At 42.3% G+C, this 19,732-nt stretch overlaps 1 protein-coding gene across 26 annotated transcripts in view; it reads left to right on the top strand.

The window, feature by feature from the left end:
- PTPRD (protein tyrosine phosphatase receptor type D) overlaps positions 1 to 19,732 on the top strand; it is a 1,176,641-nt gene that overhangs the window by 1,030,528 nt on the left and 126,381 nt on the right. For 15 of the 26 annotated variants that reach the window (XM_082204501.1, XM_082204490.1, XM_082204511.1 and 12 more), the window contains 5 exons: positions 36 to 62; positions 2,467 to 2,584; positions 8,934 to 9,521; positions 9,895 to 9,995; positions 12,331 to 12,590. In XM_082204501.1, coding sequence (XP_082060627.1) covers positions 36 to 62; positions 2,467 to 2,584; positions 8,934 to 9,521; positions 9,895 to 9,995; positions 12,331 to 12,590 — 1,094 coding nt within the window. The remainder of the gene's footprint in view (positions 1 to 35; positions 63 to 2,466; positions 2,585 to 8,933; positions 9,522 to 9,894; positions 9,996 to 12,330; positions 12,591 to 19,732) is intronic. The other 11 variants (XM_082204504.1, XM_082204503.1, XM_082204505.1 and 8 more) reach the window with 4 other exon arrangements.

The following is a 19,732-nucleotide window of genomic DNA, read 5'->3' as shown; positions in this document are numbered from 1 at the left end:
TGTTTTTCTTCCCAACATCCTTTACTCTCAATTAGTGGGAATATGATGATACTACTGAACATGTGAGTAAAAACTGACTGGCCAATCAAAAAAGTGTGGTGGCTTTTTCTCTGCTTTAATCTTTATTTTTCCTACATTTGGTTATTTGCACATGTGCATGGATTAACACCTTATTTCATCATCTATGGCATCTGGATTTTTCTGCCTTCTTTTTCCTTTCCTTTTGGTTTGGCGTAGCGCTGATTTTTTTCTAAGTGTGTTGAATTTGCATACTCGTCTGTTCAGTCACTGACACTAACTTTTATCTCGCGATGCACTCCAGGAAACTATTCTTAAAATAACACAAAACATGTACTCATTCCCATCTGCTTGATAACTCTGCACCTTCAGGTCCCAATGCACTCAGGGTTTGTTATAAAACAAATTACTTTTATTTTTAGCTGCTAACATGGTGCCCATTTCCATTATTGACACATCATATGAAATGTATATTTGTGAAAATATACATTGGTGCTGGCTGTGTGCCAGTGATGTTTAAACAGCTTTGTTGCAGATATCACTTCCATCATTATTAACTAAGATTCCATCATCTCCATTTAAAAAGATACTCTTTAATCTGTACTCTTTCCCCCGCCAATACTGTCTCTTTCACTTGTAACTGAAGCCCCAGAAACTGAGGATGAATCTATATTCTAGTTTCCTCTCTCCATCTGATGAAATGTTGTCAGTCACTGAACTGATGTTGAATATCCACACACATTGTTTTCTTGTGGATAATTCAGTATTTGTTCAGATTCAGTCTGCCACATTCAGTCTTTGAAAATGAACATTTTAAAAAAGCATTTAACTGGGAAGAGATGTGTGGTCCCATAGGATTAAATCCATATGCTTGATAGGGTTATTCATAGAATGACCAAATGCCCAAGTCTGAAGACCTTGGATTGCATTTTTCAGATGTATATTACTGAACCCATTTTTATTATCCATTAATACAACTCTTTCATTGTTGTTATCTTACTGGGTGATTGCACTCATGGATTCTACACATACATGAGCATTTTACAAACCTCAAGCAACCTACCGTACTTTTCCGTGTATAAGACTATGTTTTTTTCTTTTAAAATCATGCTAAAAAGTGGGGGTCGTCTTATACATGGGTAGTGCATAGGGTGGACGTTTGTTTGATTGGTTGCTGCTGAGGCTGTCAGCAGCTATTGTGCATGTTATTGGTTGCTGCGTCAATGGGTGGTGTTGATTGGCTGACGCTTCGGCAGTTGGGTGGGTGATTGGCAGCTTCTGCCAGCGATGGGACAGAAGGGAGGCAGATTTTGCAATGTGGGGGCGGATGAGCAATTTTTGGCATTCCCCTCTAAAAAAAGCTCTGAAACACTAGGCAATCCTCTGCAAAAACAAGCTCAACAACTCTGTGCCATCTCCCCCATTTTCTTAAATTTGAGTCCCCCAAAATAGGGGGTGTCTTACAGGCGGAAAAGTATGGTATTTCTGAGGCTAGGTCACTTTACAAACACTACTTTTATAAAAGTTTATGTATATTTTGTTTTTAATCACTAAAAGAAAAGGCTTTCTAATGTACAATCCTGTGCATATTAACTTTAAAAATATCCCCGTTACATTTAGTTGGGCTTACATCAAATGAATGTTCATAGTAGTGTGGAGGGTTACAACAGTGCAGTCCAGTCCTATGCATGCTTTACTCTGAAGTAGCTGGGCTTACTTCTGGGAACAGTGCATATGAATGCAGCCTTCCTATATTACATAAAATTAGGGCTTTTTTCAGCCCAAACTCACTGGAACTCAGTTCTGGCATCTCTCAAGTGGGTACCATTGCCATTGTGTGACCAGGCAGCGACAGCCCCAGCCCCCAGGGATCATAAGGAAGGAATAAAGACTCTGACAACATTATATGGAATTAAAATTAGGCCACAACTTTATTAATTTTCTAGAAAAATAGCACTGCATAAAACAGCTTTAGAAGTGGGAATGTAAGTAGGGTTCTCAGGTATACAGGCAGTGATAGCATAACTTTTTTAAATAATGGCTAGTAAATTCTTAAATAAACCTGATTCCCATTCCCCACTTTATTTGTACTGCACCAGGAATAAGACTCTACACAGAGTGAATTTCAAAAGGATTTCCCCCTCCTCTGTTAGTACAGTTAACAGCACTCGTCCTTTGGCCTTTTGCTTGACAAAACGACTTGGGACATGCTGCTCAAAAATGCCTTAACGCTTATTGCTGACATAAGTGAAAAACAGTGCATTGCAAGGCCTCACCCACTATTCTGGTCTGACCAAAAGCTTGCCATCACTGCAGGTCGCACGAAAGCCATGTGCGCTGATTGTTATATGTTGCAACTAATTGCAAGGCAAAACTATCTTGATTTAGCAGTAGTGCATATGTTTTAATGCACATTCTGGTTTTTGTCTTTGTTTTGCTTCATTTTAGGAAATGATAATAGCGGGATTGCAGCCCGAGACAACTTATTCTCTCACTGTGACGGCCTATACAACCAAAGGAGATGGAGCACGAAGCAAACCCAGACTGGTGTCCACGACTGGTGCAGGTAAATAGATGGAGATTCCTTTCATTTCCTTGCAACCAGCAGTTTGTGCTTTGATGCTTTCCAAATTGAAACTCAAAATGTTCGTGTAGGTGGCTATGGCATGCCTCAGTGGCGTAACAGCAGTTTCCGGTGCTCAGGGCAGGTGTGTGCACCAAGCATGGAGGCTGCCAGCCCAGCCCTCAATGATGGTTACACTGGAGCAACCCCACCGGAGAAAAATGAGGGGCACACTGAGCCACCTGCGGGGTGGAGCCCAGGCAGCTGACGTAGCCCTTGGCAGATGGAGAATAGGCCTGGGCTATGTATTGATACATCACCCAGGGCTGGTATGAGGGCTAGAGAGTGGCGGCGGCTTCAACTGGCAGTATATTGTGAGTGAAGCAGATGCCACCTCTCCTGAGTCCCTCTACAACCACACTTCAGTTGCCTGCATGTGGGCACCGGGCTCATGGACATGGGACCATGGGCCCCCTGCCCCCCCCCAGGATATGCCCCTGGTAGGCCTAAGTCAGGGGTCAGCAACCTTTTTCAGCCGTGGGCCAGTCCACTGTCCCTCAGACCTTGTGGTGGGCCGGACTATGTTTTGAAGAAAAGAAAAATGAACAAATTCCTATGCCCCACAAATAACCCCAGAGATGCATTTTTACACATTCTGCTCATGTCGAAACACCAGGCAGGCCCCACAAATAAACCAGAGGTGCATTTTAAATAAAAGGACTCATTCTACTCCTCGCCAGAGTGGTGCATGCTCTGGCTATCTCCCACTTGGACTACTGCAGTGCACTCTACGTGGGGCTACCTTTGAAGGTGACCCGGAAACTACAACTAATCCAGAATGCAGCAGCTAGACTGGTGACTGGGAGCGGCCGCCAAGACCATATAACACCGGTCTTGAAAGACCTACACTGGCTCCCAGTACGTTTCCGAGCACAATTCAAAGTGTTGGTGCTGACCTTTAAAGAGTTACCGTATTTTTCGCTCTATAACACGCAGATTTTTTCTCCTAAAAAGGAAGGGGAAATGTCTGTGCGTGTTATGCAGCGAATGTGTGGTCGCTGGAGCCGAAAAATAAGGCAAAAATCAAACCGCGCTTCAGGGAGAAGGGAGCTCCGTGAGACAGGAAGTTGCTGCTTTCCTGCATTCTGCCTCAGGGTCTTACTGCCCTCCCTGCTCTGTTTCGTTGCTGTGTTTGCTCAAACGGAACAAAGAGCAGGGGAAGCCCCTCCCCTCCAGGCAGGTAGAGAGGAAAGCAGAGCGTCGCTCTATCCTGTCCCTGCTCCGGAGGGAACAATGTTTGTGAAGGGAAGAGAGATTACAGGTTCGGCTTAAAATTCTGATTTGACTTCCTGCTTTTTGTTTTTGGAGACACACAGCATTCAAATATCCTTTCTTCCATTTAAAAGGATGAAATCCTTAAACAGTGGCTGGCTTGTGTGGGTGGGTGGGGGGAAACTTTTGCCTTCCTTTCCTCACGTTATAGCCCTCTCCTGCATTCTTAGCCTTCTGTGTTTTTCCTTCCCTCCCCACTTAAAATGTGGTTACAAAGCATGGATCCACATGGATCCTCAGGATCTTTGCATTGGGTCACCCCAAATTCACCATCAGAGCACACAGCATGTCCATGGCTACAGCCTGCCCCCCCCCCCAAATCACACACCCATTGTTGCCTGGGGCTGCAAATGGTGCAAAAACGTGGTTACAAAGCATGGATCCACATGGATCCTCAGGATCTTTGCATTGGGTCAGCCAAAATTCACCATCAGAGCACATAGCATGTCCATGGCTACAGCCTGCCCCCCCCAAAAAAATCACGCACCCACTGTTGCCTGGGGCTGCAATGGTGCAAAAACGTGGTTACAAAGCATGGATCCACAGGGATTCTCAGGATTTTTGCATTGGCTCACCCCAAATTCACCATCAGATCACATGTCTGTGGCCACAGCATGAAGCACAAAAATGATACGTCCACTGTTTCATTCAGAATATTTTTTCCCTTGTTTTCCTCCTCTAAAAACGATGTGCGTGTTATGGTCAGGTGTGTGTTATAGAGCGAAAAATACGGTAAACGGCCTCTGTCCAGTATACCTGAAGGAGCGTCTCCACCCCCATCGTTCTGCCCGGACACTGAGGTCCAGCGCCGAGGGCCTTCTGGCGGTTCCCTCGCTACAAGAAGCCAAGCTACAGGGAACCAGGCAGAGGGCCTTCTCGGTAGTGGCACCCGCCCTGTGGAACGCCCTCCCACCAGATGTCAAAGAGAAAAATAACTACCAAACTTTTAGAAGACATCTGAAGGCAGCCCTGTTTAGGGAAGCTTTTAATGTTTAATAGGTTATTGTATTTTAGTATTTTGTTGGAAGCTGCCCAGAGTGTCTGGGGAGGCCCAGCCAGATGGGCAGGGTATAAATAATAAATTATTATTATTATTACTCATGTAAAAAAGCGCTGATTCTCGGACCATCCATGGGCCGGATTGAGAAGGCGATTGGGCCGCATCTGGCCCCCGGGCCTTAGGTTGCCTACCCAAGGCCTAAGTGTATAAAACATTTGAAATACTAAAGCAATTTTACCAAATAGATAAAACTGGTGACAAGACCCCAATGAGGATTGAGAGTGTAGCTTTTGGATGAACAAAGCTAAAACAAATAAAGTGGGACCAGAAAAAGCTGAGTACTTGTGCAGAAGGAATTCCTGTAGATGGATTTATTTTATTTTAAATATATAGATTGTGATGTTGTCATTCACAGCAATGCTAATTGAACTTCCTGTCACTAACTTTTCCGGAAATATGAAGCTACTTCCAAAATTCATAATTAAAAACACAATTGCGGTACTGTTCTGCAACTCAATTTCGGTGCTGCCTGTTCAGGAGAATTTCCCAATCAGTTGTTGCCCTATTGTTGGATTCTAGCCACTATAATAAGCCTGATATATGACAAAATGTTCTAATCTGCTCTTTATTTTACCAAATGATTTACAATGCACATGAGTCATCTTCAATTTATTATTTCTGCCATAAAGAAATAGTAGTAAGTCTCACATCACGTGGCTATATATATTTAGGCAAAACAGATCAATGTGTGTGTTTTTTAAATCGTCTAAACCCAGATAGCTGCCACAATAGTAAAAGCAATTTATGGTATAAATAATTTAGCGGCAGCTCCCCGCAGCCCCTCTTCTTAGAAATCTGAATGAGTTATTATTATTCTGTTTCTGTGGACTCCTCACCTGCTTTCCCTTGTGCTCCATTGGCTTCAGTGATAGTTATAATGCAGTGAAAAATAGGGCCTGAAATAGATATATCTATAGTCTTTTCTCAGCTCTGTAGCTGCCTCTTACGCAGCAGTAGGGAATAGTCAAAATTAAGCAAAGAGATATACTTCGTACACTGGGAAGAAAAGAGAAAACCTGTACAGTACAATGCACAGGATTCTATTTGCACAAGAATAAGATGTTAGCAGTGAGGAAGAGGTGGGAAATAGCTATACGACACCTGTATTTGTGTATTGTTGGTAATAATAGCTAGTACTTGGGTATGCCCCATTTTTAAAAAAAGAAAACACTCTTTTTGGTGTGTAATAAAGAGTTGCATTTAGATAGAAATGGGAGGGGGGCAGTGGGACGGATTCAGGGCCATACATTGCCTCCTATGCCATTAGGAGGGTTTAGATATACTGCATGTATTAGTGAAGGTCATGGATTTTGCATGGACTGCATGACCTCTCTAAAGAGTTTATAACTTGGTTCTTTTTTCCTAAGGGAGAGCTGAGCTCATTTTATATGCTTTGCTCAGGAAAAACGCTCACACCTCTGCTCTCAGCCTTTCGCTAGCCAAAGTTTGAAACTTCAATAAACAGAAGCTTGACACTGCTCAGGTTCACGCATCACATTAAACCATGGTTTTAAGACAGTAAGTAAACAGCAAACCATGGTTTATTTTCTCTTGCAACCCCATAATCAGGGCTTTTTTCTAGTCAGAACTTGCCGGAACTCAGTTCCGGTGCCTCTCAGGTGGGAGCCACAAGGGAGATGTTCAAGCTGAGTTCCGGCACCTCTTTTTCTACAAAAGCAGCACTGCCCCTAGTTAATAAACCTCTTGGGCTTGCCGATCAGGAGGTTGGCGGTTCGAATCCCTGCAACGGAGTGAGCTCCCGCTGCTTGGTCCCAGCTCCTGCCAACCTAGCAGTTTGAAAGCACCCCCCCAAAAAAAGTGCAAGTAGATAAATAGGTACTGCTCCGGTGGGAAGGTAAACGGCGTTTCCATGCGCTGCTCTGGTTTTGCCAGAAGCGGCTTAGTCATGCTGGCCATATGACCCAGAAAAACTGTCTGTGGACAAATACTGGCTGCCTCGGCCTGTAAAGCAAGATGAGTACCGCAACCTCAGAGTCGTTCGCAACTGGACTTAACTGTCAGGGGTCCTTTCCCTTTCCCTTTTTTGAGGCAGTGGACTAGTTTTGCACATAATACTAAACCATGGTTTATAAACTATAGTTTATTCAAACCATTATTTAACATTACGTGCAAACCAGGCTAAGTATGAAATCCAGGCTAGTTTTGTAAAATTAAGTCATAATGCTTTTCCCCCACAATGTTTCATTGTGCTATTCAGAGGAAGAGTTGCCTGTCTGACTGCTTCTCCACCTATGTATGAAATCTAGACTAAAATGTTCCTACAGATATATTGGTTTTGTATGTGCAAGCTAAGTAGCTGAGGTTTGGGTTTGTTTGTTTTTAAGATGGGTTATTTGTATACCTTGTTCCCAACCTGCAGCCTGAAGTAATATAGACCAGAGAGAACTAAACCACTTGGTTCTGCTGAACACTGTCTCTTGCCAATGGAGTGGGAAACTTGCATATATGCTTATAATGACCGCATTCAGATGTGATAAACTACACTTTACAAGAGCAAAAATGAGCTCTGTGCCTGCACATTTCCCTCCCCATTCCTCTCCCTCAGGCACCCACCTTTCGCAAGTACAGTCTGATTTATTAAACCACCGTTTTCCATTAGTTTTGAACCAAGAAACTGGTTTAAGATCCTCCTCCAAACTCGGATACCAAACCTGTTCATATATCTATATATGTATATGTATATGTATATGTATATGTATATGTATATGTATATGTATATGTATATGTATATGTATATATAGATATAGATAGATAGATGGGATGTGGGTGGCGCTGTGGTTTAAACCACAGAACCTAGGACTTGCCAATCAGAAGGTCGGCAGTTTGAATCCCCGCGACGGGGTGAGCTCCCGTTGCTCGGTCCCTGCTCCTGCAGTTCGAACCTAGCAGTTAGAAAGCACATCAAAGTGCAAGTAGATAAATAGGTACCGCTCCGGCGGGAAGGTAAACGGCGTTTCTGTGTGCTGCTCTGGTTCGCCAGAAGTGGCTTAGTCATGCTGGCCCCATGACCCGGAAGCTGTACGCCGGCTCCCTCGGCCAATAAAGTGAGATGAGCGCGCAACCCCAGAGTCGGTCACGACTGGACCTAATGGTCAGGGGTCCCTTTACACACACACACACACACACACATATATATATATATGGCTAGAGATCTGAAATGAGCAAGTTTGCCATTGGACTAGATCATAGTAACGTAGGAAATGAACATATAATGACTCTGACCTTATACCAAGGCAGCATCTCTTAAAGGTTTCAGGCACAAATCTTTTTCCAGCTCTCCCTAGAGATGCTAGACTTTAACATTGGATCTATTGTATGCAAGGCATGTGCCACTGTGGTACACCCCTTCTCAACATGCGAATTTTCTGGGATTATTTTTAAGTTTGTTTTCATTAATCACTTAAAAACTATGTCCACATGTGTAAAAGCTATTCTGTCACTAGGCTTCATAGAAATAGACACTCTTCTTCTCTCCCTCAGCCCTCCAGTTAGAAGCTAGGGAAAGGAGGGAGGAAAGACAAAATGCCTAAGTTTGTTGTGCTGTCTGAATGAATACTGTATTTTTTGCTCTATAAGACTCACTTTTTCCCTCCTAAAATGTAAGGGGAAATGTGTGTGCGTCTTATGGAGCGAATGCAGGCTGTGCAGCTATCCCAGAAGCCAGAACAGCAAGAGGGATCGCTGCTTTCACTGCGCAGCGATCCCTCTTGCTGTTCTGGCTTCTGGGATTCAGAATTTTTTTTTTCTTGTTTTCCTCCTCCAAAAACTAGGTGCGTCTTATGGTCTGGTGCGTCTTATAGAGCGAGAAATATGGCACTTTATGAACAGGAGGAAACAGTGTGTCCATCACATACATAACTTTTTCAAGACACATGAATAAAGTTTGTTAGAAATGATTCATTCGCCCGCTTTACTTGCTAACATCGTCTTGTGTTGCAGTTCCAGGAAAACCTCGGCTTGTGATTAGCCACACACAAATGAGTACAGCTCTAATTCAATGGCACCCGCCTGTCGACACATACGGCCCTCTGCAGGGCTACCGCCTGAGGTTTGGCCGCAAAGACATAGATGCCTTTACGACGCGGGATTTCACCGAGAAGGATGACCACTACACCGCGACAGATATTCACAAGGGGACTTCGTATGTCTTCAGGCTTTCAGCTAGAAATAAAGTGGGCTTTGGGGAGGAGATGGTAAAGGAAATTTCGATTCCAGAAGATCTGCCAAGCGGATTCCCTCAAAACCTGCGCTCGGAAAGTGCCACCTCAACTTCAGTCCAGCTCTCTTGGCAACCGCCCGTCCTATCAGAAAGAAATGGTATTATCACCAAATACACTCTGCAGTACAGGGATATCAATGTGGCACATCACCAAACGGAGATGTCTGTTGTTCCTGCTGATATTACTATGACGCTTTCAGGCTTAAAACCAGATACCACATATGATGTAAAAATACGTGCACACACAAGCAAAGGGCCTGGTCCATATAGTCCCAGTGTCCAGTTCAGGACACTACCTGTGGATCAAGGTAGGATTTGTCTGCTTATGACTTTTCTTTTAAAGGAATTTCGGTCTTTGGATATCGATATTATTGAAGCTGTTACTAAAACTGACCAAACCATCGTATAAATAGTTTCAACTAACATCAGAGGTAAAGTATGTGAAACCTTACGTGTTTTGGATTCATTAGTATTCAGTTATCCTATATCAGGCAAGTCTGGCTCACATCTACGCAATAATTTCAGGTAAGAGAAATAGAACGTTTTGAGTTGCCATTTGTAAGAATGGGATATGGTTTTTAAAAGCAGGTAGGAGAATTGTTGAGTGTGTTTAGTGTCGGAAATGGGATGGGATCCCAAGGTCAAGATGTACTTTAAATACATTGCTTTTTCCTTTTCCAGCAGTGTTTGCAAAAAATTTTCATGTCAAAGCAGTGATGAAGACATCAGTATTGCTCTCTTGGGAGATACCAGAGAATTACAACTCTGCTCTGCCTTTCAAAGTAAGTTGTTTTGCAGTTTGTAAGATTTGAAGGGTAAAACCTGAGATGAAGGAATGTTCTCATTAAGCAGACAGGTTCCAAATGGTTAACAAAAGTTGGGTCAAGAAGAAGAAGAAGAAGAAGAGAGTTTGGATTTGATATCCCGCTTTATCACTACCCTAAGGAGTCTCAAAGTGATGGAGGAAGCAAGAAGGAAAAAGGAAAAGCAGGAGAATTTAATTAATATACAGCCCCAAACCAGCAGACCTCAGGGTGGTTAACAACACAAAATCACATGATAAAAATCAAAACAAAGACAGCCCAATAATCACCCTCTTCCACAACACATTTTCAAAAGGGCATTGGATGTCAATCATCCCAAAGCCTATTTAAAGAAGAAGGAAACTTGGCGCCTAAAGGTGTATAATGAAGGCGCCGGCTAAGCCTCCATGGGGAGAGAATTCCACAGACGGGGAGCCACTGCAGAAAAGGCCCGTTCTCTTGTTGCCACTTTCTGGACCACTCATGGAAGAGGCAGTCAAAAAAAGGGCCTCAGAAGATGATCTCAGGGTCCTGGTAGGTTCATGAGGGGAGAACAATTACATGAATCTTAAGACAACCTTATACACCCCTACCAACAACAACATTCTTCATTATGGTCCAAAGACCCACAAAAAACAGTTTCAAACACAAAATGCAGCAGAGATACATGGAAAAGATTCCAAGGCAGTCACTATGTTTTATCCAGAGCATGTTGATTTCTATTTCTTACTACCTTTGAGATAAATTTTGCTACGGCCTGTGTAGTATCATTTGACTTATCTCTGACATGATGAGATAGAAGGTATCAGAATTCCCTGGTAAATTTACCAGTAAGGGTTTAATTAATTGATCCCTGACTTGTTCATACAGCCCACAGTGTATTAAGATATGCTTCATACAATCAACAGCCTGAGAACATAAACAGAGTCTACTATGATAAGGTATACCAGTCAGTCTGCCGTTTAGAACTGCAGATGGAAATACATTTAATCTGACTTTGGTAAACAGTTGACGATAACTGGGTACTGACAGATTCATAAGGTACAAGGGTAATTGAAAATCATGCCCATAATGAATTCTGAACACAAACGGTCTACAGGTTACATATGATCGAGAGCAAAGATTGCTTTATGCGATATCCCGTAACCTCTGGCTCAAGGATTTAAGGGCGATGTCATAACCCAGATGATGTAAAAAGGATGGTGAAAGTCCAATTCAGGAGATTTTGGGGGCCATAGCTTTTGACCATGAGCTGATAGACTCCTCATTGGTTAAATGTAAAAGTAATCCCTCCCCCACGCCAAATACCAAAATCTTTAACCAGTATTTTAAGGCAGCCCATCATGCTTTTGGTGAAACGTGGACATTCACCTGTTTCCAGAAATAGAACTGAATTAGGAACACAGTTTGGAACTTGAAGTTGGGACCGAAGGAACTTTGCCTGGAAGCCATCCATCTTAGGAAATAAACCATTATACCAGACATTTGAAGTGTATAGGAGTTGGGAAACAGATTTTGCATTAAAGACCCTTATGGCTGGTGGAACATAATGACCTCCCTTTGAGTAAAACCAAAAATTGGAGTATAGCAAGTCTGCTCATCTCCGCCTTCTGACAGGTAGTCTGCCAGGGGCAATTCCAGGACTTTGTGTGGTGAAACAACAGCCCTAAATACTGAGAAAAGATATTTTACCCTTGTAAATGGGTATTAGATGGCCATAAAGTAGACCAAATATACTTCTACCGGTGCCAGTGTCCTGGCAAGTGGTATCAGGCAACTGAAGAGCTACAACTACTATTCTACCTTTCTGCCTGCGCCCCCAGACTTAAAGATTGAGCTTGCATTTTTGAATGTCTGGAAGAAAAAGAGATCTGGCTTTAGCTGTTCCTAACCAGTAGAGCTTGCATAAACCTAAGCTAGTATACAGCAAGCCATTACTGTGTATTTGTGTTAAATCCAGTTTAATTTGAAGTGTGCCTCCAGTTAAAGGAATTGTTGTCTAGCAGAACATAATATAACTCTGAGTGGGATATCATAGAAGTTTTATGCAAAGAAAAGCTAGTGCGAATCATTGAGGAAGCTGCTGGGAACCATTATTTTAAGGTCCCCCCAAATAACTGACGTTTTCAGGTAATTCTGAAGAATTATACATAGTTGTGGCATATACTTACAGACAAGAGAAGATAAACAGAACATTACTATCTTCTTGAGTATTGCTGGATCAAAAGCAGTAAAGGGCAGCTAACGTGGTTTATTCTCCCCCCCTTAATTACTAACAATTTGCTAACAAAAATGAAAACCCTCACTTTTTTAGATCCTGTACGATGATGGGAAAATGGCAGTTGAGGTAGATGGCCGAGCCACTCAGAAACTTATCACCAACCTGAAACCTGAGACATCATATTCATTTGTACTGACCAATAGAGGCAATAGCGCTGGAGGTCTTCAGCACAGGGTAACAGCAAAAACAGCACCAGATGTACTGCGAACCCAACCACTGTTCATTGATAAGACCAATGTCGATGGAATGGTAACAGTGAAGCTACCAGATGTTCCTGCAAACAAAACTATAAAGTGAGTTAAACGTCAAAAGTCATTCGTACTTTATTACTTACTGGATTCTCTGCATTAAAACCATGAGCTGCTGTAGTTGCAGCAGCCTTGAACTGCATGTTTCAGGTCAACCTATCAGAATTTTACGTTTATTTATTTATAACATTCATATCCTGCCTTTCTTCTTTGTATCCAAGAAATTCATGCCATTAACTCGAGGATCTCCCACCTGTGCAATGGGACTTCTTCTCCCTGTCCTTGCCCTCTGCACTCACACATATCCATCTGTTCTGGTGGTTCCCCCAATCCTCTGAAGGGGATTTAAGGGGGTGCACAGAGAAAAGAGTGTGGGAGGAAGTCCTATAGCACAGATGGATGTTCTTGCAGTAACAGGACGACTTCACTGAATGAAACCTGGTGTGTGGGGAATTCTTATCTGGTCCCTTGTCCTTGCACTGCCCAGGATATCAAATCTCTAGTCATATTCCCAGATTTGGACAAATACAGAGACAAAGCAAGGTATGCGGAAGGAGATTTTGTGTTGTCATGGGTGGAGTAGGATCTGTAGAAGATGACACAAGTGTAACTGAGGGCTCCTGAAGCTCTTTGTGAACCTTGACGATCAGACATCAGAAATCAATAATGTTTCTAAACTTATCATGTCACTGATGTAGGTTTGGGAGAGCAAACACCAGTTGTACGTGGCACTCTATAACCTGGCCAGATGAGACGATGACAGCAACATCTCCCCAATGATAGAAAGCTCTGATATCAGAGACAACAGAACTTCTCACCTTCCTGGTTTTATATCTTCCAAATTCTCAATATATGTACAATCATCCAAGAAAATGTGGGGGAAGGGACTGTCTTTTCCTTAGCATTTCATCAAATATTTACTAAATATTTGTAAATGTAGAGGAAACCTGAAAAGATTATGAACATATTCCTTAAGAGTAGATAATCTACATGCCATTCCTCTTTCCACTGGCACCCCTTTTTCTATAAAAATAGCACCGCACATTCCCAATTTTTTCTCCCAGCTGCAGCCTAGGAACAAAACAGCAATACAGTGGTACCTCTGGTTGCAAACGAGATCTGTTCTGGAGGCCCATTCGCAACATGAAAAGCCCTCAACCTGAAGCAGTGGCGTAGCATGGGGGGTGCAGGGGGGCCGGCCGCACCGGGCACAACATCTGGGGGTTAGGGTTAGGGGGCGCAAATCCACGGGTTAGGGGGCGCAAATTACTTGCCTTGCCCCGGGTGCTGACAACCCACGCTACGCCACTGACCTGAAGTGCCATATCTGCGCAGGTACGCGGTGTGATTTGGCGCTTGTGTGCATGCGCGAAGCATGATTTAGTGCTTTGCACATGCGTGAGCGGCAAAACCCGGAAGTAACCCTTTCCGGTACTGCCGGGTCGCCACGGGACGCAACCTGAAAAAACGTATCATGAAGCAAACGTAACATGAGGTATGACTGTATCGGGGAAAGGCATTTCAGCTCAGCCTTAGGAAAAAGATGTACCCACAGAGTGGATTTTGCTGCTACTTTGAATAATGCTGGTGATGACATGTGCAAAGATGGAGTGATTCTGCTTTGTCTTCCACTGGGAGATGTATGTTCTTAGTGGGCTACAGCAGAAGTATAAAAGAAGACGAGCACTCCCATTGCATATTTATGGAACTGCTCTAAGTGGGTCTAGTCCTGGTAAATACGTAAACTGTAGAACTTTGGTTGGCTAAAACACTGTAAGGCAAAACCATAAGATGGGTCAGTTATGTTTAGCAGTCCAGTCCCATCATGTACAAATTAATAGGGCAATGGCGATTTACTTTGTCTTCCCTTTTAAATGTTTTTATCACAGACATTGCTTAGAAAACAGATATTTTTATTTCCAAAAATAGCATGTTGTGATTTAACTCTAAAAAGTGATCTCATAATAAATGAATTTGGCAGCTATATGTTCTGTTCACAGTGCTGGAACATGGTTTACAAGGCTTCTTAAATGATTCTGTGCAGATTAAACAACAAAGATAGTACTAAAGACCTGACAGCAAAGCGCCAATAGGGATTCAAAACGATGGACAATAAAGAGTTGCCAGGAAAGCGTGAAACACAGTACAATCAATAAGTGTTATTGCTCTGTTTGCAGTGATTCTTGCTTCCTATAAGACTCCCATGTGTGTGACGAAGGAAATGGGAAGGAAAATGAGCAGGTTGTTAAATATTGTTGGGGATACAACCTGGATTTTCTCAGCTGACATTTTATACCATGAGCTTTGTAAATGGAAGACCCTCTCTTTATTGCTAATTGAGGAATTCAGAATGAGACAATATGAAAATATATTACATTGGAGTGTTAACAGGATTAAAGTGTGGGAAATGAAGCCATTGCTATTAAACTAAGTAAAGATAAAGTTTGTAGAAAAGTATAGAAAAGGAAGCCTGAAGACGGAAAGGATCGGAATGATTTATGGAGAAAAGTAATTACTAGAAAGGGCCAGGGTATATCAGCAACCAGGAGTAGCTAACATCTGCTGAGAAGACAATAACCTTTTTCATAAGTTGTGGAAATGTTGGAAGCAGGACTGAATTTGTGCTGTGGCTCACGAGGGATTAGCCACAATATCTAAGGTAATAAATAAGAAATGCATCTGAACATCTATTACCACTGAGAAAACTCAGCTTGTTCTAAAGGTGAGCTCTCAGGAAGCTATGTTGGTTTATGGCAAAGGCACAGTTGTCTGTCCTGACTCTGGACAGACTTGAGTCCTAGCATCCCTTTTGTTGCAGGGTGAAAGCAGGGCGGAAAAAGATGACATTTGACGTAGGCCCAGAGATCCAGAGAGGATGGACCTGGGATGCAGTTCTTTTATTATGATTTTAAAGGCTGAAATTTAATTATAGAAATATCCATAGCAGCCAGGGTGGATAAAAATCAACTTTTTTAAAAGGAGTTTAAAAAATTTAAATAGGATTTTTTAAAAATTAAACTGGATTTGTAAAATAAAATGCTTTTGGAGGAAAAATCTTTCTAAATATAGTTTTCTATTTAAGTCACATTATAGGCCAAAGGCTATTCATCAGTAAATAAGGATTTCAAAATAACCTAGGTTTCTTAAGAGGGACTCCTACAATCTGAATGTGTAAGAATTAAATTTAAGTTGCAACAGTCTGATTTCCTTCTGTATTGTATACGTTGTTTGTAATTAAACTTTTTGTTTTGCATTAGTTTGCACAAATTACAGCATTGTTATTCATACACAAATCTTACCACAGCTGCATGCACAAATACAAAATTCAACAGTTAATGCTTGGATGTTGATTTCAAGGTTAATGTGTAAGACTGATCATAGTCCTGACTGGACTATGTTCCCAGGCTTCTTGTCATATCACAACTTCAGTTACTTTTCGTGATAACGGTGTGAAATTTATAATAACTAGTCACCTTGGTGGAGCTGAGCTGCCAGGAATTGCTGTTAACTTCCCATTTGTGGCCAGAAAGATCTACATCAGATTCTGATCTACCACATTATTGAAAGTACAAACTTTAGTATAGATTTTTAAAAGTCGAAAATGCATTGGCACAGATGATTGGCTGGTCAATAATTCAGTCAATGTATGAGTCAAATAATACACTTTCAATAATACATTTCAATACCGAGTTATATAACCACTGTCCCATTTCTGACAGACTGCTAGTTAATGTCTACTCTTGTTTTGTTTCAAATACTCAGTTTTCAGAATATCTCACAGATTCATTGCCATTCTCTCTGGGCCAGCTACAGATAAGGTAGCTTGTTAGGCCTAGCATCCATACCTTCGATGGCACTCTGGAGTCAGCTTGCCCGTATTCATGGTCAACCCTTAAAGCTGAACTCTAAGGATTTATTTTTTAACCAAGTTGCCATAAGTACTTGACCACCATATTTCTAGAATGATGATCATATCTTTCTACACACAGGACCCTGTCTGTACATCCAGCAGCAATAAATTTGTCAGCCATTTGTCATTCTGGCTGTGTGTATGTGATGAGTGGAAGATCAGAAGTACTGTACTTTTCCATGTATAAGACAAGGTTTTTTTACTCTAAAATAGTGTTAAAAACCAGAGCTCGTCTTATACATGGAAAGTGCATGGGGAGGGAGGGATGATTGGTTGCAGCCGCGAGCGATTTGGTGGGTGATTGGTGGCTGTGTCAAGGGCTGCTTTCGATTGGCTGTCATTGCGGCAATTGGGCGTGCGATTGCTGGCCATTGTTGGCTTCTGCTACGTGAGCAATTGTCAGCGTTTTTCATTTGTGTTAGTGATTTTCTTCATTCCCCTCCCCCCAAAAAGCTCAACAACTTTGGGCCAGCTCCCCCCATTTATTTAAATTTGAGTCCCCTAAAATACGGGGGGGGGGGCGGTGTGTTACACACGGAAAAATATGGTACTTGTTTTTCGTTAAAATGAATTTTCTTTAGGCAAAGCTCTGATGATGAATGTCAGAGTGGCAATGAGAAATGAACAATAAGGTAACTGAGACATAATACATTCACCTTGCTTTAAATCAGCCTTTCTCAACCTGTGGGTCCCCAGATGTTGTTGAACTACAAATCCCATCACCCCTAGCTAGCAAGGCCTGAGCTCAGGGATGATGGGAGTTGTAGTCCAACAACATCTGGGGACCCACAGGTTGAGAACCGCTGCTTTAAATGCTCCCCAAAATTGGGACTAAGTTCCTTTTAACGATTTCTTCTTGGGTTATTTGGCCTCCTAGAGTAATGATCATGACTATGAAGGGTGGATTTCTGGTTATTCCCTAAGCCAGGGCTGACTAAGGGCTGCATTGACAGTCAGCCACCAAACTGAGGACCGCATGCCACATATACATATACAGTCAATGTATATGTGCGCGCACATTCACCACATATGCACATTCTTGCATGTACAGTGGTACCTGGGTTTAAGAACAGCTTAGTTTATGAACAACTTGGATTAACAACGCTGCAAACCTGGAAGTAGGTGTTTTGGTTTGTGAATTTTGCCTTGGAATAAGAACATGTTCCACTTCCTGTTGAGTGTGTTTCATTTGTAAATTGAGTCCCCCATTGCTATGGGAAAGCACGCCTTGGTTTAAGAACACTTTGGTTTAAAAAAGACTTCAGGAAAGGATTAAGTTTGTCAACCAAGGCACCACTGTACATGCATACCTATACCAGATGTGCAGGCACACAGAACTCGCTAATATTTTTCTGTTTCTCTCTCTCTCTCTCTCTCACACACACACACACATAAATACAATCTCAGATCAGAAAAAAGAGCTCTTTGCCTGCTCCTTAGGTTTGCTGAATGCTGAGCAAATATAGAAGTTAAGGAAGAATTCAGTTAGACTTTTTAAAATGACATCTTGTATGTGTTCAACTACAAATGCTTCTTTTTAATTTTGTTCAGGAAATTGACCTTTCCTATTTTTACCCTTAATTTTTATTTTATTTTTAAAGGAATGGGGTCACATTTTGATTTACGGCAGTGAACTGAACATGCCTTTGTCTGACTAGAATGAGCTACCGGTGTTACTGAATGCTCTAAGGGTCTCCAGTTGTGTTAAGGGAGTTTGTTAAAAAAAAAAAAAACATTTGGCACAATAGGTTCGTTTCACAGGTGGACAATAGATACTATTACCAGTGCGCAAAACAGTTTCTGTAAATAGAATTAATATCCTTTGGCGGGCTGCACAAGTGGATGTAATTCCAAGTAATTTCTTTAGGGATTTAAGTCGGCAATATGCATCCATCTTAACGGTCTACACACAACAGCTTTCTGTGCTCTTTAAAGTTGTATTAGACCTTTTTCTTCCTTCCTTCCTTTACCCCTGCCTAATTTCTTTCTTTGACTAACAGTCTGTGAAAAGTATAGATGTGGGGGTGATTTGCAAGAGTAATTCACAGTGGGGCAGAATTGCAGCAGCATTGCAATGTAACTGGATCGGTCAGGGAGGTACAGGGTTGCCTCGCAAGACGAAATTAATCCGTTCCGCGAGTGTCTTCGTCTAGCGTTTCTTTCGTCTTGCGAAGCAACCCTATTAGCGGCTTAGCGGATTAGCGCTATTAGCGGTTTAGCGGCTATTAAAGGCTTAGCGGCTTAGCGGCTTAGCTGCTAAAAGGCTATTAGTGGCTTAGTGGCTTAGAAAAAGGGGGGGAAGTGAAAAAAAACCTCAAGACTCGCAAGACATTTTTGTCTTGCGAAGCAAGCCCATAGGGAAATTCGTCCTGCGAAGCAACTCAAAAACGGAAAACCGTTTCGTCTAGCGGGTTTTCCGTCGTGCAAGGCATTCGTCTTGCAGGGGAACCACTGTAGTAAGCTTGGGACTTCATGAATAGACTCACGGAGCCATTCTGGCACTTCTGCTAATGCATTGTTCAATTATTACAGTAGAGAAGTGAGCTTGAGAGGAGATTAATTGGCTAAAGTTATGCTGTGAAATCTTCTTCTTTGGCAATCCCTCATAGCCGAGTAAGATGGTCTTCCATAAACATGGTTTTAACCATGAGTCCGTAAATGACTGTGGAGGCCAATTCTGGATCCACACGTCCTTCCACAGTGGGGAGACTGGTTTCCGGGCGGGAGTTGATCACGGTGTGGATTTGCCAAGCGTGCCTTCCTCTTAGCACGTTTCTCCCTTGCGTCCTGAGTTTGAGTGTCTTCAAAGCCCATGACACCTTTGGTAAAGGCTGTTCTCCAGCTGGAGTGCTCGCAGGCCAGTGTTTCCCAGTTTCCGGTGTTTATACTACATTTTTTAAGATTTGCCTTGAGACAGTCTTTGAACCTCTTTTGTTGACCACCAGCATGACGCTTTCCATTTTAAAGTTCAGAATAGAGTAGTTGCTTTGGAAGACGATCATCAGGCCTTTTGAATCCAGATCATTGTATCTGCAAGGCCTCAACAACATTGTATCTCCGTATCAAATGTAGGACAACAGATATATGAACTTTCCCCTCTAGTTTTGAATTTGGGAAAACTGGAAAGCAGGAACAAGATAGCTGCAATAGCAACTATCTGAATCACTGTAGAAAGCAGCTAACTAATTTCAGATGAGGAAATGTTTGCACTTAATACAGTGGTGCCCTGCAAGACGAATGCCTCGCAAGACAGATGACAGATTAGAGAACTGGGCAA

The sequence above is a fragment of the Podarcis vaucheri genome (assembly GCF_965113315.1).
Source record: "Podarcis vaucheri genome assembly, chromosome: 17".
Lineage (NCBI taxonomy): Eukaryota > Metazoa > Chordata > Lepidosauria > Squamata > Lacertidae > Podarcis > Podarcis vaucheri.
Note: the sequence above shows the minus strand (reverse complement) of the source record. Positions and strands in the feature narration are given on the sequence as shown.